General features: G+C 47.3%; 1 protein-coding gene across 2 annotated transcripts in view; it reads left to right on the plus strand.

Moving 5' to 3' along the window:
• Positions 1 to 16,294, plus strand: part of gpc4 (glypican 4) — a 58,988-nt gene extending 42,694 nt beyond the window's left edge. Inside the window, exons 2-9 of one of the 2 annotated variants that reach the window (XM_015950533.3) lie at positions 1,173 to 1,331; positions 12,597 to 12,994; positions 13,327 to 13,492; positions 14,172 to 14,302; positions 14,381 to 14,527; positions 14,612 to 14,736; positions 14,815 to 14,987; positions 15,854 to 16,294. In XM_015950533.3, coding sequence (XP_015806019.1) covers positions 1,173 to 1,331; positions 12,597 to 12,994; positions 13,327 to 13,492; positions 14,172 to 14,302; positions 14,381 to 14,527; positions 14,612 to 14,736; positions 14,815 to 14,987; positions 15,854 to 16,068 — 1,514 coding nt within the window. In that variant the 3' untranslated portion in view covers positions 16,069 to 16,294. Of the gene's footprint in view, positions 1 to 1,172; positions 1,332 to 12,596; positions 12,995 to 13,326; positions 13,493 to 14,171; positions 14,303 to 14,380; positions 14,737 to 14,814; positions 14,988 to 15,853 lie in introns of both variants that reach the window. The other variant, XM_054738125.2, reaches the window with a different exon arrangement.
• Positions 16,295 to 22,981: the final 6,687 nt, after the last annotated feature.

Consider the following 22,981-nt stretch of genomic DNA (forward strand, 5'->3'; position numbering starts at 1 on the left):
CAACCTGTTTAAAAAAGCGTCTCAGATTTCTTCCAAAGGAAAACGGGTTCTCCCATTTATCAGTAACTTCAAATAAACACACGAGTAATCCTGAGTACTCACTTATCGACTTAGAAATTTGAGATATTCTCATATTTTTTACTAAGTATAGAAACAATTACATTTGCTCATTTTAAATATATTTTAGTCATTTTCTACATTCTTTTTTAGATTTTACATTTTTTGTTTTTGTGACGCGCCTCGTGATTTTTATCTTGAGAGGTGCTATAGAAGATGTCTTCTTCTTCTTCTTCTTGTGCCCACTTATCAGCAGATTCACAAATCAATCATCTCAATTTATGGGACCAGTAGAGTACCAACTCTCCTAGCAAAGATCAAAAAACAGATGAAAGTGCATCTCAAACCTTTAACGTGCCAAATATTTGAGTTCTTGGAATCGATTCTGAATCCTTATAAATAAGAATCCCGATTCAGACTTGAATCGATTTTTTCAGCACCTCAGCTTCCTGATCACGTGACGAGTGACATACGCGGATGAAGATCGGCTTTAGAGCTGGGATGTTTGTTCTCACGGTGGGGGGGGGGGAGCTCGTTCTGATGCCCACAAGCCTTAAAACAATGGGCGGAGCCAGAACACATCGAGAACTTGCCATGATACTTAGAGTTGGAGCAGTACTTGGGCCATCGTTGATGACTTCACAAGGACGTGTTCAGACGAGTACACGTTCAGAAATGGCCTGGAGTTTTATTTTTATGTCGGGTTGTTTTTTTAACCGTAGCAGCAAGCGCTTGTTGCCATGACGCTACGGAATACAGTTCTGTTCCAAATGCCGTCCGTCGCCCTCCCGTACTCAGTAGTGCGGACCTTTTGGTGTCCTCGCCAAGAACAAACTTGTTAAGAACACAAGAACCTACTAGCATCCTTGAGTATTGAGAAACGAGCTAGGTGTACGAGATGCTAGCGTCTGGGTTTTCGAGTGTAAAGGTAACTGTTTGTCTCCTTGTAGCGGCCATCGTGAATCACATGTAGGAAATTATTTCAGAGAGTTTCATTCAAATCCGTTCACAGGCCAGCAGACCTGGACAAAGACACCCACCTTTTGCTGTTCCGGGGCAGGTGATGAGGATCGAGTCTGGTGAACTGATTGTAAGATGCTGTGTCTCTTTTCTAGGAGCCCCCCTGAAGGTGTGTCCACAGGGTTTCTCCTGCTGCACGGTGGAGCTGGAGGAGAAGCTGAGCCAGCAGAGTCAGACGGAGATCAAAGCCCCCGTGTCCAGGCTTAGCACCAACCTGCAATCCTCCTTCAAACAGAGGCACGACAACTTTGACAGTAAGCAAACACGCTTGCACCAACATTCACACCGGCCAGGTTTCAGACTACGCCGTGCTACTGTCCCTGCAGCAGCGCTTGTGTTTCACCGTTTTTGACAGACGCCCCCATCTGCTAGCCTGCAGCTCAAAGCGGAGACGCTCTGTCTGTGCCTGCCAGCCCGTCCACCTGTCCCTCAGTGTCTCAGTCTTATCGTGCCCCACACCCCCCTCCGCCACACCAGCTTCCCTTCTCTCCAGAGAGATGATGCATGCCTCCAGACAGACCACACACATCCTCAGATGTTGTCTTCTCTGTACTTCCTGTTCCTCTGTGCACGAGCACATGTGTGTCCGACTGTAAATATTGGGATCAGGTTTCCCCCACTGACGACCGGAGTGCATGGGAACACGCAGCAGTGCTGACTCACAGAGGAAGAGAATACCTTCAGCACCCCCTCCGCAGCGAGGCCCGATGAGAGCGAGCAGAGGAGACGGGGAACATGGATGGAAGAAAGCTTTTGGTCTTTAGATCTTTGATTGTCCAGGGTAGTCTGGTGCACAGGGTTGTGTGCACATACGTTTCTGTACACTTGCAGGTCAGGGACCCTCAGATCCTATGTGTCTGTGAAAGGCAGCGAGGGATAGTCGGTGTGTATTGCAGCCAGATGTTAGGAGGAATGTGACATGCTGGAATGCAGTGGCTGCTCGGCCGTCCCACCCCTCGTTTTCTCCTCTCTCTCTGCTCCTCGGACCCATCTCGTGCTTTGCTCCGAAGCCTTTCTCCTTTACCCCTCAACCTTCCTGTTTCAGTCCTCTGAAAACCTGCAAGTGCTGCTCTAATGCGTGCTCTCCTGTCCATCCGTGGTCATCTTCTCAAGCAGCCATCCCAGCCACGTGTGGGAAGGTTTGAGGGCCGAGCTCAGCGAGTGAGCCATCACTTCTCCTTTAATTCATCACCGCTTAAAGGACAGGGCATTTCAACAGTAGAGACAGCTGAGGATGTGGTGTCATTTCTTCATTCAAATTTAGAAAACAGTCTTTGATGACTTACTGCGAAAAGCTTTCATGTCTGACTCAAATTCTCAGGAACTGAAACCAGAAACACGATTGAGATGATTTCCCTCTGGGTTTCTGGAGAATTATGAGAACATCTGCTTCCACCGTGACTCTGGCTTGGCTTTTCTCTCTGTTCTGTTGAGTTTATCCAGGCAGCAAACAAATGGTTGCACAAATTTTACTGATCCAAGTTGGATCTTGTGAGGAATTTTACTCGACTAACTGGCATCAAGTCTCATTAAATCACCTGAAACCAAGCAAACCACTAAGCCAGGAGCACAGAGACAACACGCCACTGTCACCGGTGATTTGCATCATTTAACTAGATACTAAAAATGACTTCACACTATAATAAATTTACTTTATGGTATCAGTCATGTTGTCGCCCCTTTTCAAGACAACTCTTGATGTCTTTCCTTCCCAGCTTGGTGTCGTGTGAACGTTTGTAATGCTGTAACCACATGGAAACAACACTGTTTGAAACCCAAATGTGTGATGAAGCGTCTGTTGTGTCAGCGTTCCTGCAAGGTCCTAAAAGCATCGAATCTGAAAATAACACCTTCAAAAGCCTTGAAAAAGTCTTGGATTTTGATATCTGGGTCTTAAACGTTGCGCTGTGTTTCCAGGCTGAATTGAATACTCGAATGGTTTGAATAAATTCCTCAAATAACTTTTACTGATTCGAGGATTCGTTCATTTCGTGCGCTGCATCCTGAACGCATTCCACATTTCTTTGAGAAATAAACACAGGTTCAAGTATTTTGTTTTTCTATGCTGGTAGGGCCGTGAAATGGGTTTTACGTTTGATATAAATGGGTTTAAAAGACTTGAATTTAACTCTAAGAACCCTGCAGGAACCCTGTATGTTTGGTCCTGTAGTTTAATGCGGCTCACAGAAGAAGCCTGACATTTGTCCAATCCAGAGTTTTGTTCTTTTTCCTGGTTCTCCGTAGACTCCACATACTGACATCTGTCCTATCCGCAAAGCTTTCTGCTGCTGCTCTGGTCCTGATTCCTGTTATTAGTGGATGTGTGTGGCAGCGCTACAGCGCCACATACAGGCCTGGTGTTGTCTCTACAGCGTTTGAGGTTAATGAAGACATCTGTAGGAACCGTGTTGGGTTTCTGAGGAAGTTCTTAGGAAACAGCAAATAAAGAGTAATTCCACAAGAAGCCTGAGTTGGCGAGTAGGAGAGGGAGGAGATGTTGGCTTCGAGTGTGTGTGTGTGGGTGTGTAAGCATCGTTGTAGGACTCGGTTGGCTCAATCAGCCCGTGTGTGTGAACAACTGGAGGTGCCTTGAAGAGGGACTTTGTGGATTTCACACAAAACCGTAATCGGAGTGAAAAGGTGAGCGAAATTCCAGCTCAGCTGTCTTTTATTGCAGCTAGGTGACAGAGATGGTTGTGTTTTTATTGAGGTTAAGACCAAGATGTGGTCCTCAAGATCAGCTTTTACGCATTTCCTCAGTCTTCCTCAAAAGGCTGAATGACCTCCTCAGCATGTTTTACAAAGGTAACGACCGCAGCCCTATCCACCCTTTGCTTTTACGTCCCTTTGCCCCTGATCAGCCCGTCACGCTGAATCTAAACTAAAAATCACACGTTCACAGATCTGACACACGACCTGGAGGTTTACATGTCCATCTATCAGGGTGTCCGCGGGTCCTTAAAAAGCCTTAAATTAGCTTTTCCAAATTTAAGGCCTTAAAAATCCTTAAAATTGACAAATAATCCTTAAATACAGTTTCCAGAGGTATTAAATTACCAAAGACCCAATAAACAAGATTCTTTTATTTCTATAAAATTTTCGTGAATTTCTAGTTAGTGTTCAGCATTTTTTGTTTATGATATTGGCGTAAACGGAACCGTACACATTCAGTTGGTTGTGAAAGGGGGCTATTTTTAGATGAGCACGTTAGCTGGTTAAGCTAGTGGGAGCTTGCGCCATGGGGAAGTGCAAGTTTAATGGTAACTTGATGTCTAATCCCACGATCGCTGCGTGGTTAGCACCGGTTCCAGGCAATAGCTGGAAATTATAGCTTAAATTTAATTTTTCAAAATGATAAATGACCCGTACTTGTATAGTTTCTCTCAGAGTAAGGACCCCAAAGCGCTTTACACTACAGTGTATCATTGATACATTCACACACACATTCAGACACTGATGGTGATGAGCTACGATGTAGCCACAGCTGCCCTGGGGCGCACTGACAGAGGCGAGGCTGCTGAGTGCTGGCGCCACCGGTCCCTCCGACCACCACCAGCAGGCAAGGTGGGTTAAGTGTCTTGCCCAAGGACACAACAGCAGAATTATCTGTCCGGAGCCGGGATCGAACCTGCAACCTTGCGATTACTGGACAACCCGCTCTACCTGTTGAGCTACTGCTGCCCTGCTTAAATAGCTTAAATTTGGTCAAAGTGGCCTTAAAAAAAAGGTCTTAAAAAGTCTTAAATTAGGTTCCCCTAAACCTGCAGATACCCTGATCTATGCTCGGATGTTTGGACCACAGCGCGTCTTTTTCAGCTGTTGCACCGGCTCATGTCACACGGAGGACTCCAGAGAGGTGGCACACTGTACCGTCTAAGATTTCAGTGGGCCAAACTCCACGACGTCTCGCTCTAGCAGGACGCGTCCACGTCACAAGCCCCAAAACCACACGTCACTAAAAGCAGACCGCTATCCAAAACAAAGTAAAGGGCACTGCCATTAACATGACTCCGAAGCAAACTCCACAAAGGAGCGGTCCGCTTGTTCCTGCGTGTTGCTTCTGCTCTTGCTGATGTTGCTAACTCCACTCTTGTATTGCACTCCCATCACTAGCTGCTCCTCTCCCTGGGTGTACTTTCACTGCTGGATTGCAGATGGGAGTCAGAGGTTTTCAAGCAGTGCTTCAATCATCTGATTACAGTGAAAGTCACAAAGTAAGAGCATATAAATATCAGCAACAGCTAACCCACAGAGAGGCTGTCTTTGGTTGTGAGGGTGCTCGTATTGGGTCGTAGAGCCGGTCACGCTGGACGGCCACAGACTTGCACATCACCCTAACGTTTACAGTTCTGCTCACGACGAGAGATTTGTCTAGAAAGGCAGAAAACACGCAGTGTGGTCCGGACTTCAGACATTTTTGGTTACCCTTGGCCCTGCTCCACTAGTGCCTACTTTCCTAAGGTTCCAAGCATACTAAGCCAGGCCGAAAACACAACGACAGAGACGGGTTGGTCACAGACTAGCTGTGAGTGGTTGCTCCCAAGTGTTCCACCTTGCTGCCTGCAACCTTTTCAGGGTCTCTTCTTCTCAGAGTCCAACAGAAAAGCCACAGATCGAGCAGAACGTTCAACATTTCTACCATGTCCTCGTTGTTGTCTTGTGTACGGATCACCTAGCTCTGGGACCCGCCCCGCCCTGACAAGCTTCTTCCCCCAATGGAGCTTTTTTCAGTTTTGGTGGAAAACCACCAGAGAAGAGCAGTTGGGGTCCCGTCTTCATCTCTGCAGGCAGGTTGTTAGATGTAGGATCTCTTTAGTGACCTGCTGCGCTGTTCCACCTGAGCCATTAAGCCGGGCTCTCTCACTAGGTAACATAACCGGTTCAGATTGCTGTCCTAATGTCTCCTGTTGTCGCGTTGGGACGCTCTAAAGGACACCTTTTAGTAGGTGAAACCAGCAACAGGAAGTCAGTGTTACTGCAGTGAGTGTGATGCTGGTGTACATAGTCACAGCTGCGTCTGTACACGAAGACCATCGCTGCACACCAACAAACTCAGGAAGTGGTGGATGTGATTAGGCCTGCTCTCATCATGCGCCTGGAGCGAGGAGTCACGGCCAATTAAGACCAGAGCCAGGAATAGTTTTCCCCTCTCTGTGTGTTTGTGCTGGCCTCAGCCTGTCTGTCCTGCTGCACTGACCCCGTCCAGCAGTGCAAGTCCATGTCTGGGAATTAAGCACTTGGATTAGGACCCCCTCTTTTTTGCCTCCAGACACACACAACAAGAGACGTCCATATGAAGCAGCCAGTTCCAGCAGCAGGAGGGACGCAATCCCATCCCATAAGAAAAGAGGGGAAAGAAGCTCAGCGACTAATTGGCACAAATAGGATGCAATTACTGGCTGGGCTGGGATTGGGAGGAGCAGAGTTTATAAGGCCACTGGTGGGTGGTGTGGGGGTGAAAGGGGGATGGAGGAAGTGGGAGGGGGGAGTGGGAGGAGATGGGTCGACTCTTCTTTTCCTGTGATGGATTGGACCTCAGATTTCTGCCCGTAATAAAGGCTTTTCTCTGCTGAAACGGTGACAGTGGAGGTTGTGTGAAGGAGGAAAAGTGATCCTCAGAGGCCAGATTCACCCTCCTCCTCTCTCTCTTCTCTCTAACCCTTCACCCATATTCTCTCACTCTGCTGGCTGAGTGACAAACACGGTTTTAATGGAAAAATCTGGTGTGTATTCAGCTCTTTGGCCTCTTGGCAGGCGGCTGTGTGTCATAAACGGATTTTTAATGACAACGCAGCATGCCTGAGTAATGCTGCTGAAACCCTTCGGCTGGAGCCTGAAGGCCTCACTGCTACCTCACACACACACACCCTGTAACGCTCACACACACACACCCTGTAACGCTCACACACACACACCCTGTAACGCTCACACACACACACACACCCTGTAACGCTCACACACACACACCCTGTAACGCTCACACACACACACCCTGTAACGCTCACACACACCCTGTAACGCTCACACACACACACCCTGTAATGCTCACACACACACACCCTGTAACGCTCACACACACACCCTGTAACGCTTACACACACACACCCTGTAACGCTCACACACACCCTGTAATGCTCACACACACACACCCTGTAACGCTCACACACACCCTGTAACGCTCACACACACCCTGTAATGCTCACACACACACACCCTGTAACGCTCACACACACCCTGTAACGCTCACACACACCCTGTAATGCTCACACACACACACCCTGTACCTCACACACACCCTGTAACTCTCACACACACCCTGTACCGCTCACACACACACACCCTGTACTGCTCACACACACACCCTGTACCGCTCACACACACCCTGTAACGCTCACACACACCCTGTAACGCTCACACATACCCTGTAACGCTCACACACACCCTGTAACACTCACACACACCCTGTAACACTCACACACACCCTGTAACACTCACACACACCCTGTAACGCTCATACACACACACCCTGTAACGCTAAAACACACCCTGTAACGCTCATACACACCCTGTAACGCTAAAACACACCCTGTAACGCTCATACACACACTTTACCGCTCACACACACACTGTAATGCTAAAACACACCCTGTAACGCTCATACACACCCTGTAACGCTCCCACATACCCTGTAACGCTCACACACACCCTGTAACGCTCACACACACCATGTAACGCTCACACACACCCTGTAACGCTCATACACACACACACCCTGTAACGCTCACACACACCCTGTAACGCTCATACACACACACACCCTGTAACGCTCACACACACACACCCTGTAACGCTCATACACACCCTGTAACGCTCACACACACCCTGTAACGCTCATACACACACACACCCTGTAACGCTCACACACACCCTGTAACGCTCACACACACCCTGTAACGCTCACACACACCATGTAACGCTCACACACACCCTGTAACGCTCATACACACACACACCCTGTAACGCTCACACACACCCTGTAACGCTCACACACACACCCTGTAATGCTAAAACACACCCTGTAACGCTCATACACACACACACACCCTGTAATGCTAAAACACACCCTGTAACGCTCACACACACACACCCTGTAATGCTAAAACACACCCTGTAACGCTCACACACACACACCCTGTAACGCTCACACACACACACCCTGTAACGCTCATACACACCCTGTACCGCTCACACACACACACACCCTGTAACGCTCATACACACACACACACCCTGTAACGCTCATACACACACACACACCCTGTAACGCTCACACACACACCCTGTAACGCTCACACACACACACCCTGTAACGCTCATACACACCCTGTACCGCTCACACACACACACCCTGTAATGCTAAAACACACCCTGTAACGCTCATACACACACACACCCTGTAACGCTCACACACACACACCCTGTAACGCTCATACACACCCTGTACCGCTCACACACACACACCCTGTAATGCTAAAACACACCCTGTAACGCTCATACACACACACACACCCTGTAACGCTCATACACACACACACACCCTGTAACGCTCACACACACACACCCTGTAACGCTCATACACACCCTGTCCCGCTCACACACACACACCCTGTAATGCTAAAACACACCCTGTAACGCTCATACACACACACACACCCTGTAACGCTCATACACACCCTGTAATGCTCATACACACACACCCTGCATCACTCACACACACACACACACACCCTGCATCACTCTCACACACACACACACACCCTGCATCACTCATACACACACACACACACACCCTGTAATGCTAAAAGACACCGTGTAACGCTCATACACACACACACCCTGTAACGCTCACACACACACACACCCTGTAACGCTCACACACACCCTGTAACGCTCACACACACCCTGTAATGCTCACACACACACACCCTGTACCTCACACACACCCTGTAACTCTCACACACACCCTGTACCGCTCACACACACACACCCTGTACTGCTCACACACACACCCTGTACCGCTCACACACACCCTGTAACGCTCACACACACCCTGTAACGCTCACACACACCCTGTAACACTCACACACACCCTGTAACACTCACACACACCCTGTAACACTCACACACACCCTGTAACGCTCATACACACACACCCTGTAACGCTAAAACACACCCTGTAACGCTCATACACACCCTGTAACGCTAAAACACACCCTGTAACGCTCATACACACCCTGTAACGCTCCCACATACCCTGTAACGCTCACACACACCCTGTAACGCTCACACACACCATGTAACGCTCACACACACCCTGTAACGCTCATACACACACACACCCTGTAACGCTCACACACACCCTGTAACGCTCATACACACACACACCCTGTAACGCTCACACACACACACCCTGTAACGCTCATACACACCCTGTAACGCTCACACACACCCTGTAACGCTCATACACACACACACCCTGTAACGCTCACACACACCCTGTAACGCTCACACACACCCTGTAACGCTCACACACACCATGTAACGCTCACACACACCCTGTAACGCTCATACACACACACACCCTGTAACGCTCACACACACCCTGTAACGCTCACACACACACCCTGTAATGCTAAAACACACCCTGTAACGCTCATACACACACACACACCCTGTAATGCTAAAACACACCCTGTAACGCTCACACACACACACCCTGTAATGCTAAAACACACCCTGTAACGCTCACACACACACACCCTGTAACGCTCACACACACACACCCTGTAACGCTCATACACACCCTGTACCGCTCACACACACACACACCCTGTAACGCTCATACACACACACACACCCTGTAACGCTCATACACACACACACACCCTGTAACGCTCACACACACACCCTGTAACGCTCACACACACACACCCTGTAACGCTCATACACACCCTGTACCGCTCACACACACACACCCTGTAATGCTAAAACACACCCTGTAACGCTCATACACACACACACCCTGTAACGCTCACACACACACACCCTGTAACGCTCATACACACCCTGTACCGCTCACACACACACACCCTGTAATGCTAAAACACACCCTGTAACGCTCATACACACACACACACCCTGTAACGCTCATACACACACACACACCCTGTAACGCTCACACACACACACCCTGTAACGCTCATACACACCCTGTACCGCTCACACACACACACCCTGTAATGCTAAAACACACCCTGTAACGCTCATACACACACACACCCTGTAACGCTCATACACACCCTGTAATGCTCATACACACACACCCTGCATCACTCACACACACACACACACACCCTGCATCACTCATACACACACACACACACACCCTGTAATGCTAAAAGACACCGTGTAACGCTCATACACACACACACCCTGTACCGCTCACACACACACACACCCTGTAACGCTCACACACACACACACCCTGTACCGCTCACACACACACACACCCTGTAACGCTCACACACACACACACCCTGTAACGCTCATACACACACACACCCTGTAACGCTCATACACACCCTGTACCGCTCACACACACACACCCTGTAATGCTAAAACACACCCTGTAACGCTCATACACACACACACACCCTGTAACGCTCATACACACCCTGTAATGCTCATACACACACACCCTGCATCACTCACACACACACACACACACCCTGCATCACTCTCACACACACACACACACCCTGCATCACTCATACACACACACACACACACCCTGTAATGCTAAAAGACACCGTGTAACGCTCATACACACACACACCCTGTACCGCTCACACACACACACACCCTGTAACGCTCACACACACACACACCCTGTACCGCTCACACACACACACACCCTGTAACGCTCACACACACACACCCTGTAACGCTCACACACACACACACCCTGTACCGCTCACACACACACACACCCTGTAACGCTCACACACACACACACCCTGTACCGCTCACACACACACACACCCTGTACCGCTCACACACACACACACCCTGTACCGCTCACACACACAGGGGTATTTCTGCTTGAGTTGGATGTTAAAAGGAAATAGACGTTGAGAGTTGTCCTTCATGACCGCTCCTCCTCCTCCTCCTCCTCCTCCTCTTCCTCCTCCTCCTCTTCCTCCTCCTCTTCCTCAGTCTCTATTCACTGACTTTCAACTTGTGTCTGCCGTGACATTCCAGCGGTGGGGGTGGACCAGTTTGTTTTAATCTCTGTCAGCGGAGCGTGGAACTTAGTGGCGCTCTGCGTGTGTGTGTGTTGGGTCAGTGATGGTGGTGAGGTAAATGAGGGGGGTGCAGTGTTTCCGGTATACTTGGAGACTCAGCAGGGCTTTGGAGTAAAAATCCCACAATTTACCCCCCCCTCCCCCCCACCCACCCCTCCCTTCTCTCATTTTTCCTTTTTAATGTGTCAGTCTGAAGTGGAAGTGACAGCACTACTTGAGGTGTGTGTGTGTGTGTGTGTGTGTGTGTGTGTGTGTGTGTGTGTGTGTGTGTGTGTGTGTGTGTGTGTGTGTGTGTGTGTGTGTGTGTGTGTGTGTGTGTGTGTGTGGTGGCAGAAAGCATTTAGTGAGAGCATGGGAACTTTACAGTTCAAAGCCCCACAGTGGGCACCCAGAGACACTGCAGGGAGACAAGTTTTGTCCACAAGGGTCAGTGTGTGTGTGTGTGTGTGTGTGTGTGTGTGGGTGGGTGGGGTGGGGGGTGGGGAATCCAAAGCAGGAGTGTGTGCTTGATTCCATGTGGAACTTAAGGTGAAACATTTTCAGGGACTCTGTGGAATTCTCATTTTGTTCAGATTAGGACATTTATGTGGGGGAGGGGGGTCATGGGAGAGGAGGCCTGGATTATTGGAGGGGGGGGGTTTGACATTCCTTGGGATGAAGTGGGTCATTGTTCCCTGTCTGTAGTGAAGAGAGCTTTCTGAAGGAACTGATGAAGTGAAAGCAGTTGGGGGGGGGCAGGTCCGCATATGCAAACGTGTGTGTGGGGGGGGGGGCACTATTCAGTAATCCTATTGAAAATGCTCGTGAAGGACAGTCCAAGAGAAGTTGGCAGAGAGGAGAGCCAATGGAATGTGACAGGAGAAGACGGCGGTGGACGTCTGAACACATTAATGTGGAGAGACACCAGCTCCACCCGTAACACCCGGCCCCTCTTTCGGTCCAGCCCTCATTAAGAGACCTTTCTGTGTGAAATATTCAAACCTCGTTCCAGAACTGACCTCCTCGTTACAGTTAGTCATCTGACACCCGACCCTGTGGCGTGCAGGTGATTCACCAAGCAACAGGTCATGCTGAGTCATCTCTAAAAGGTCATGTTGGATGTAACAAATCTTATCGTCCACTTTTCTCCTGAATCCTCTCATCTTCTCTCCTCAGAGTTTTTCCGTGAGCTTCTGAAAAACGCAGAGGACTCGCTCAACAACATGTTTGTTCGGACCTACGGCATGATGTACGTCCAGAACGCGGCGCTGTTCAGGGACTTCTTCAAGTCCCTGACGCAGTACTACGTGTCGGGCAGCGCTGCCGTCAACCTGGACTCCATGCTGTCGGACTTCTGGGACGACCTCCTGGAGAGGATGTTCCGGCTGGTCAACGTGCAGTACGACTTCAGCGACGCCTACATGGAGTGCGTGAGCCAGCACACGGAGCAGCTGCAGCCCTTCGGCGACGTCCCTCGTAAGCTCCGCATCCAGCTGACCCGGGCCTTCGTGGCTGCACGCACCTTTGTGCGCGGCCTCTCCCTGATGCCAGATGTGATCAATAAGGTTTCCACGGTAAGTGGTATTTATTTTTAAATGTTGCTAACTTTGCCCCTCTACACGTTTGTTCCCTCCGAGCCTGACTTCATACGGTTCGTGGAAGAAGCCAGCTGTGGTTTCAGTACACAGTCCCTGCTAACATAAACCCCATTGTCTCCTCTGGTTTGACATGTTTTTCCATGAGTGATTCACTGCTGATTAGATTATACCGTTTGGTTGCTTATCAAATTTATGGTCAGCCATTTTTTTCCGTTTCCAGAGAACAGGAATGTGTCCATGACTGTAGGATGAGTGTTTTTCTGTGGTTGAACCAAAACAGGCTGCTAACGTCCCCCTGCCTCCTCCAGGTCAGCGCGTCTCCCAGCTGCGTCCGGGCGACCATGAAGATGTTGTACTGTCCCTACTGCTCAGGCCAGGTGGCCCTGAAGCCCTGTCAGAATTACTGTCTGAATGTGATGCGGGGCTGTTTGGCTAACCAGGCTGATCTGGACGCCGAGTGGAACAACTTCCTCGGTAGGTGAACGAGTAAAGAAGGCCACCTGCAGGGTCACATTTCAGGGCCAATTACATCACAACGAAGAGACGAGACTATCCAAATACGAAGGATACTCCTAATGCGTCCTCGTTTTTCCTGAATTTCTTTACTCCTTATTGGCCCAACAAAAACAAAAGACATCAAAACAACAATGAACCTTCCATAAAACTAATAAAAGCCAGAGCAAAAGATGCAACAAACAGGCTCAATGATCTAAAACTAGAACTAAAAAGCATCATGGTGGAACGCCATAGCATAAAAGTGAGACTTCATCCGTGTTCAACAACAAATCTTCTGTGTCGATTATTTTCTCAGTTTTATCTGATCTACTGTCGGAATGTAACGAGTTACCATGTTGTGCTGCTTGGCAGCTGCAGCAGACAAAAGGACGTCTCTGTTGTCAAAAGCCGTGTAGAAACACGTCCCTCATTCTTTAGTTTGTTATGCAAGTCCGTGTTGTTGGCTGCTGGTGTTTTATGTAAACACTAACTCTGATCTGTTCCATTACATCTAGGCTGGTGCACACATTCTTTACTCTGATCCATGTGTCTCTTCCACTGACTGGTTAGGAAGTGCCTCCCTCTAGTGGTCGTCTGTAATAACACCACCACAGCATGAACATGGATGGGGTTTAAAACGCTGACTTTTGCCTTGCAGGTGCAATGCTGAGTCTGGCTGAGAGGCTTGAAGGTCCCTTTAACTTTGAGTCTGTGATGGACCCCATTGATGTTAAGATATCAGAGGCTATCATGAACATGCAGGAGAACAGCATGCAGGTGTCTCAGAAGGTCTGTAGCATTTCACTTTGTGGCATTGATCAATGTTCCTTTGACCCGAAGCTCCAATCCCTGCTGCACTCTCAACAGGTATTCCAGGGATGTGGGACGCCAAAACTAAAGCCGATCTCTCGATCTGCACGATCCGTAAAAGAAACTGTCTTTACTGGTCGATTCCGTCCCTACAGTCCAGAAGCAAGACCCACTACTGCTGCTGGTACCAGTTTAGACCGACTGGTGAGGACTCGGGGAGCAAAGCACCACATAAAATCGTTAGTTCTGGTTTGTTGTTGTTTAACTAGTTCTTTCTGTGCTGCTCAGACAGGTGAAGTGAAAAAGAAGTTAAAACACGCAAAGAAGTTCTGGTCGACGTTGCCGGAGACGGTGTGTGCAGGTGAGAGGATTGCACCTGGTGACGAGTGCTGGAATGGGACCGCCAAAAGCAGGTGAGACCAGAACCCCGCCCACATGTCTACATAGAACCTGTTTCTGTGAGTCTGATATCAAACCCTCGTTCTGCTCAGGTACGAGTCACTCGTTATGGGCAACGGGCTGGCCAATCAGGTGTCCAACCCAGACGTGGAGGTGGACATCACTAAACCAGATACGGTCATTCGCAGTCAGATTGCCATTTTGAAGGAAATGACGAGCTGGCTCAAAGCCGCACACAGCGGCAATGACATCTCGTTTGATATCGGTGAGGATCCAGAACAAACAACACCAATTTGACCAGTCTATGACCTATCTTTGACTCGTCTTTGAGTGCTCTCTGACCCATCTCTGAGTTGTCTCTAACTCATCTCTGAACCATCTGAGTCATTTCTGACCCATCTCTAACTTGTCTGTGACTCGTCTCTGATCTGTCTCTAATTTGTCTCTAACTGGTCTGTGACCAGTCTCTAACTCATCTCTGACCTGTCTCTAACCCATCTCTAATTGGTCTGTGACCTGTCTCTGATCTATCTCTAATCTATCTCTAACTGGTCTGTGACACGTCTCTGATCTGTCTCTAATTGATCTCTAACTGGTATGTGACCCGTCTCTGATCTATCTCTAATCTATCTCTAACTCGTCTGTGACCTGTCTCTAATCTATCTCTAACTCATCTGTGACCCGTCTCTGATCTGTCTCTAATCTGTCTCTGATCTGTGTCTAACCCATCTCTAATGTGTCTGTGACCCGTCTCTGATCTGTCTCTAATTCATCTGTGACCCATCTCTGATCTGTTTCTAATCTATCTCTTAACAGGTCTGTGACCAGTCTCTTAACTCATCTCTGACCTGTCTCTAACCCATCTCTAACTCGTCTGTGACCCGTCTCTGATCTGTCTCTAATCTATCTCTAACTCGTCTGTGACCAGTCTCTAACTCACCTCTGATCTGTCTCTAACCCATCTCTAACTTGTCTGTGACCCATCTCTGGTCTGTCTCTAGTCTATCTCTAACTGGTCTGTGACCCATCTCTGATTTGTCTCTAATCTGTCTCTGACCTGTCTCTAATCGATCTCTAAGAGGTCTGTGACCCGTCTCTGACATCCGTTCTTTCTGATGTTTTCTGTTGCAGATGTGGAGGGCAGCGGAGGAGAGGAGAGCGGCAGCGGCAGTGACACCACCTCCCAAACAGACGACATGTACTTCCCCACCACACCAAACACCAGGTTATCCAAAGTCCGGACGGAGCAGAAGAGTCCAGGAGGGGCCGGGGCCGTCCTGAAGGGAAGCATGGCGCTGGTGCTCTGCGGGCTGGGCCTGGCTCTGCTCGCCCCTCACTGGAGATAAAAGTATCATGGCGGAGAGGAAGAGACCGTCAGAGTAATCAGAAGGAATGGGAACACCGTCAGAGACTTTAGAGAGACTGCTTTTGGGACTCGGACTGTCCACTGTTTGGGGGGGTGGGAAGACTCTTCTTGATATTACAGTAACTTCACTATTAACTATTTGTATGTTTGTAAGGACATCAGCGTACGGAAACGGAGAACTCCACCTGTCCCCCCAGATAGAAGGCTCCCCGTGGTTCTGCTGTCTCATCCTGGCAGTTCGATCATATGATTGTGCCTTTTTTATGGATGATCACCATCTGAGAAGCATTTAGATGAAAACTCGACCTGTTTTGGGACGTCTTTGTATTTCTGAGGATGTTCTCTCCTCTAGTCCAAAATCAGATCAGTACAAACCCTTTTCTGTTGCTGTTACTATTTCAGATAAAGAAACAAGGTTGCTGGTTTTTCTACAGGTGTGACTGAAAACCATGAAGGACTGGAGGAGCCTTTCATCTGAGCTCCTCTCTCAGAAATACAGCCAGATCAGTTACAACACAGGTGCTTGACCCTCAGATGGACTCATCCGTTTTCAGCGTTCAGGACACTGAAGGCACCACCAGCACATGAGCATTAGAACACCCCACCTTTTCATTTTCCTCCTCGTGTAATTTAATTCCCTCAGCTTAAACGGTTTAACAGTAAGGTCATACCTGACGCGTGCTCTCTGATGGTGTCTGATAGACGTGGACTCGTGGCTGGGGTTAACCCTGTCATGACCCCAGGTGAAAGCAAAGGCCCTTGTAAGTGAAGATAGAGGTTTGACGCATTTCACATAAAAACCAGAGAAGAAGCAGCAGCAGGGTTCTGTTACAGGGTTTTACGCTGAGGAGCTGTTTTTGGTATGAAGTTAAACTTTTGGTACTTTCACTGGTCTAGGGAAGCGTTGTGCTCAGATTCCAGACATCCCCATCCCAGAGCACACTGCTCCACCTCCCCGATCATCCAGCCTACCCACTCCCTTCTGTCTTTGGTACAATGTTAGCAGCTTTTCATGGTTAAAACTGAAAAAGGCTCCAGGTGGCAGATTGCCTTAATGGCATATCGTGATGATCAGGTCTGTAAGTGACTTCTTTTGGCTTTTCTGATCTAAAACAACCTCCTGTAGCTTCTGAGCACCAACTTATGTTTGAGTCTTTTATCACATTATCACAAACGGACTTTAATGAGCACGTTGTGGCTTTAAGAGTTGAATTTCTCAGTATGATTATTTTTGGAGCTCTAAATAGTTACATTTTTAAAAAAATGTTCAAATCTGCATTTGTGGCAGTTCTCGGAAAGAAAAAAGGATCTGAAACATCTATGCAAACCATGTAAGTACTGAAGCCCCAAGTTTAAACCACAGAGCTGTGCTTCAGGAGCTGGAGCTGGCGTCACCGCCTCAGTCTCCTGTTTTTGATTTGTTCCTCAAACATTTCTACAAAGGGTTCGTGCGTGTGTTTGTGTCACCTCGGAGGAACTGAAGCGGCATCCTGAGCAACGGGGGAAGCCGTTCGGGTGACGATGGTGAATGTCTTTGCTTGCAGGCCAAGGCAGCGGCCTTTTCCGACCAGCGGGAGGTCCGGCCGCTGGATGTTTGTTCCATCGGTGCCTTTTGCCTTAATAGTTGAGTTGACGAGGCGGTGAATTCTCTCCACCTGCCTTTGGCCCACAGGAACTGAAAGGACTCACCCTGCTGAGGAAAGAGAGACTGACTGAAAAAAGAATGAAACGTGTATATAGAGAGCAGCCATTTTTAGATGTCTCTAAAAGAGGCCTTAACACACACACACCAGAGTATGTTCCTAAATGTGTTGGAGAAGACGAGATGAGATAGATGTTAAATTGTAAGAAACAAATGTATATTATACAACTTTTCTTAGTCTTGTGGAAATAAAGACTACCAATATTTAAATGTTTCTTTTAGCCTCTGTTTCTTACATGCATGAGCCACGCTAGGTTGGATGCTAATGTTTTTGTCAGAGTGTGATTGTTAGCTGAATGTCTCGTTGCTGCCGGTTCGTTCTTCAGGCCTCAGAAGACGTGCAGCTGTGGCTAATCTGGGAATCCCATCGACTGACTGGTTAATCTAGAGAGGAAGTGATTAGTTAACACTAACAAAATAAAAGCATGCAGTACAGATTATTTCATGTTTGAGTCATGCTCACCATTCCACAGCTTTGCTGATGATGTTCAAATTTATTTAGCCAAAAAAGTTTAAACTAAATCTAAACCCTCTGATGGAATTTCTACACAACATCCAGACACGAATAAAGTTTCACCTCAGTAGAAACAACCGTCTAGAGTTGATTCAGGGGGCTTTTATGAAGGGTGTTGCTGAAACAGGACCAGAAGCTTCAGAACTGGGCCCAAATCAGGTGAATGACACCTTACAGGAGAGATGAAAGGAGGATGAGGGCTTTCATTTTTAGAAAAATATAAAAAAAAATTGTCCCAAAGACTAACATGATTCGTTTTCTCGTGTTCAAGCAGAAAAATCATCAGAGACCCAAGTTACCGACAGATGCTGTAAAGGTAAAATGTCCTCATGGATCCATTATTACAAAACACATTCAAATATTGTGATTAGGAAAGAAAATAAATAATGTAAACAAGGTGATATGGTAGACATGTAAGGCAATTAGCAAATATTTGGTACTTTTTTGATTTTTGGCTTCTTCTTCTGTTATACAGCTGCTGCCCTCTAGTGGTTATCTAGTAACATTACAACAAGAAGGTGTAAACAGAAAAAACTGTATTGTAAAGGAGAAAAAACAATTATAAGCAAGTCTTTGGATTCTATAAAACATGTTTGTAGTAATTTTATGTTTTTATAGCCTTTGTTGTACCTGGCTGAGGAGGTAGTGCAAAACACACACACACACACACACACACACAATTACATTTGAGCATATAAAAGAAGAGAAAACTGATGATGAGAAAATAAGAGCAAAGACAAACAAACAGGATCAAAGGTGAACACCAGAATTTACATCGATAGTTGGAGAATGTTTACAAGATTAAAGATGGATCCAGGAACCCAGACAAATGGGCTGCAGGGTGGCGCAGTTGTTAGCACTGTTGCCCCACGGCACGAAGGTTGCAGGTTTGAAACTCGACTGGAGGAGTTTGCATGTTCACCCCATGCATGTGTGGTTTTCCTCTGGGTACTCCGGTTTCCCTCACAGATCACGACATGCCCTATAGGTTTTACGTTGCTTTGGATAAAAGCATCTTCCAAATAAATAAACATAAATAAATAAACATAAAATCAGTGTTATGAAAGTATGTAAAGGAGTGTGATCTAGGTGGTGAACAGGAGTAGAGTCAACTATAGCCTCATTTCAACAAGGATGTGTTTGGCAGCATGAGTGAAGGAAGCTTTATTATAAGGAAAAGCTACTTTTGCTTTGGCTCTCCTTACGGCACGTTGTTATGAAGTGAAAGGCTGAGCTGAAGAGTAGCTGCTGCAGAGGTAAGAAGAGTGCAGGGACCACACACACACACACACACACACACACTGCACTTTAGCAAAGAAAAATGTGAAAATACCTGAAGATACGTGTAACATTAACTCAAAAGGTCCACTCCATGAAAGATGAAGCTGAGAAGAACAGAGGGGCTCCTTCACTGACAAACTGCTGCTGCATTAGTGTCATAGACCAGGGGGGCCCATCTCTGTACGGGGGGGGGGGGGGGGGGGGGGCTATTCTGCATATTTTAGTTGTTTCCCTGCTTAAACACACCTGACTTGAGGAATTGCAGGACATTTCGTCTTGATTCAAGAAAAGAGTCAGGTTTATAAAAAGTAAGAATTTATTTTCCAAACAATTAAAAACATGACAAGTTAACTAATATTACTGTGGATGGATGGATCTAGGTGGATGGGATGTGATGTATGGTGACTATGTGTGAATGTGAGGTTATCAGAACTTTTGTATCTAGGAGAACTGAGTTCTGGGTGTAAAAAGGAAAGAATTTGGTTTGCATTAAGCTGTGAAGTTGGTTGTTATCAAAAAGGCATCAGACGCCATCTGTGTGTCTACCTCAGGAGACCCTCTTCGTGGATCCGAAGGTCAGAGAGGTCGGATGACCTCTGGGCACCGAGGTTTGTAGAATAACCGCAGCACCGACTCTCCAGTCCAGAGATGTTTCCGGGTCACAACAGATGGATGGAACCGTTTCATCTAGAAGGACTCTTAGGGAGTCGGAACAGCATCAGCTTTGTTCTGCAGGAACCATCTGCTGTGTCAGCAGCAGGCAGTGTTTGGCAGGGTTTTGACAGCTTGCCAAAAATGCTCAGGGTTATAGAGGTTTCGCTCCGGACGGCCGTTCCGTAGCGTTCTCTAGAACTGAGTCACTGTCTCGTGAGCTCTGTTTTAATATTCTCATATTATGAATTCTTGTCCAATCAGAATGTGCCGTGTTAAGGGATATTACCAAGAGCCTCAGAACATCATGCCTTCTTTGAGATACTGGATGCTCTGATTTAGGGTAAGGAAATATCTGTGTGTCATGAGTTTAACTTAACTTTAATTTATCTCTAGTGAACCTTGTGTCTGGGTGTAGGTGACGATCGCCTTGTCATATCAAACATTACTGATTATCATATGCATAAATCATTCAATGTAATAATTCATTTCTTTTCACACTTTCAGTAGTTCAAGCACAGATCAATCAACCTTACTGGTTTAAGCACAGATTAATGAAGACATTATTATCATTTTTTCACGAATGATTAACTCATATAAGCTGAAACAGTCACTCTTGCAACAGTCCCGTCTGGCCTAGATAAGCAGGCAGGCTTGGCACAGAAGGACCTTGAGAAGGGAACAGTTGGTTGACAACATGTTATCATGTGTTCAGAGCTGCAGAGAGGCCCGGACTCAAGCTGATGGAATGGCAGGATCCGGCAGATTAAAGGCCCCAAATCTAGACTCCTGTCTCCATATTACCAGATACTGAATGTGTCAAGCTGTACATGAAAAACTGACCATTTCTGGACATTACATGTCCCCCCTTTTCAAGGACACGGGGACCTGGCAGAAACCACGGGTCATTGAAAAATTCCAGAGGCCCCGAGGACTCAATCAAGGGAGGAAAAGGTTAGTTCCCAGGCAGAGGCATCAGGAGTGAGGAAAGGCAAACCGCCACACCGGAGAATAGTCAATGGTACTCCCAAACTTGAAGAAATAATTTTAAACAGGCGACAATAATTCCACTTAGCGAAATCCTTCAGCAGTAAGCAGACGAGCAGGGACAGGACCAGGTCCCAGGCGGACCGCAGAACTCCAGCAGCCATGCCAGGAACCAAAGGACGTCCAGACCCAAACGAAACGGGACCACAGGCAGCAGAATCAGGTAAAAAAGCAGAGAGGTCCTCCCAGGAGCGAGGACCACTGGCGAACCTCAGGAGAGAAGAGCACACATGCAGGGCACATGAATGTAGACACACATAGATCACATCTGATGTAAAATAACAAATAAAAAGATACCTAGCACTATGTGTACCTAAATGTGCTATGTGAAAGCAAATTATGTGAACAGATTCCAGGTGAAAGAAATGGATGCAGGAAACTACGTGTACTGGAAAAATGTTGCAAAAAGAATGAAATTAACAAAGCCCTATAATATATGTGAGGGAAAATCAATGCTTCTGAACAAAAAATGTTCTGAAAACAGAAGGGCAAAATAATCTGTGTCCCATAACTGGCAAAAATCAAAATAAAGGAGAACACAATAGAAATGACAAAAAGGAATCAGCTGTAAAGAAATAAAGCAGAAATGGATATCTATGAATATATTTTTAAAATAAGTCATAATATAAAGAAGAATAAACACTAAAATGTAAATCAGTGATGTTAGTAATCAATCTAAATGTGAATATACCCCATAAGGAATCAGAGATTAGTAAATAAAAATAAAAAATGGAATTTGGACAAACAACAGTTTGTGGAATACTCCCCTTAACTGTTAAGACTTAATCATTACAGAGCTTCAGGAACCCACAGCATGACCATCTCAAGTCACCCAAGTTTGCACGCCATGTATAGACAGGAAGTACAACCATGCACACACACAAACACAAACAAACTTGTGTAGCTCGAAACAGAGGACTATGGGACAGACGAATCTGGACAATTGAGATCACCCCCTTTTGAATTCGAAGGCCTAACAGGAGGCACAGGAGGTGCAGGTGGAGGTTCAGGACCGGCCGGCGCAGGTGGAGGCACCTGGACAGCCGGTGCTTCACGAACAACCGGCAAGAGAGCTCGAGATAGGCGGCCACCGACGTTGCGGACCGAGTCCCCCAGAGAGGTCAACCGTGCGGAGAAGTGACAGAACAGGAGCAATGACAACCCCAAAGACAAACAAAGGTTTAGGCATGCAGTGAATAAGACGACAGAGGACCATGAGTAAGACACTGGTTGAAACCTGAGACCAGGATCTGCCGACAACTCACGCAGCACTCTGTTCACCGCACCCACCCGAACCATGGTCAAACCATCGAATGTAACATGATCCACCGTAGCTGGAGAAAGAGCAAAGATGTTATCATAAAAAGGAGAAAACTCCACAACAGACTTATGCTCACCAGGATCCAAGTAATATAGAGAGACCTCACCTACATGGACCGTAGCACTACGTGGAATTGACACCCATAGGGTTTGGGACGGAAGCACAACACACGTGGACACACCGTGACGCTCATAGAAAACATCCGCTTCACGAGCATTGGTGTTAACTAACCAACGATCACCAACCACAACAGCCGTAGTTTGAACCACATGTGAAGGTGGAGTCACAGTCATAGGACATTTAGAATCTCCCGACAACTCATCAATGCCACACACACCAGTGGCACCGCCACGCAGAAAAGGTGTGCCTGGACACAA

The sequence above is a fragment of the Nothobranchius furzeri genome, chromosome 1, assembly GCF_043380555.1.
Source record: "Nothobranchius furzeri strain GRZ-AD chromosome 1, NfurGRZ-RIMD1, whole genome shotgun sequence".
NCBI classification, from domain to species: Eukaryota; Metazoa; Chordata; class Actinopteri; order Cyprinodontiformes; family Nothobranchiidae; genus Nothobranchius; species Nothobranchius furzeri.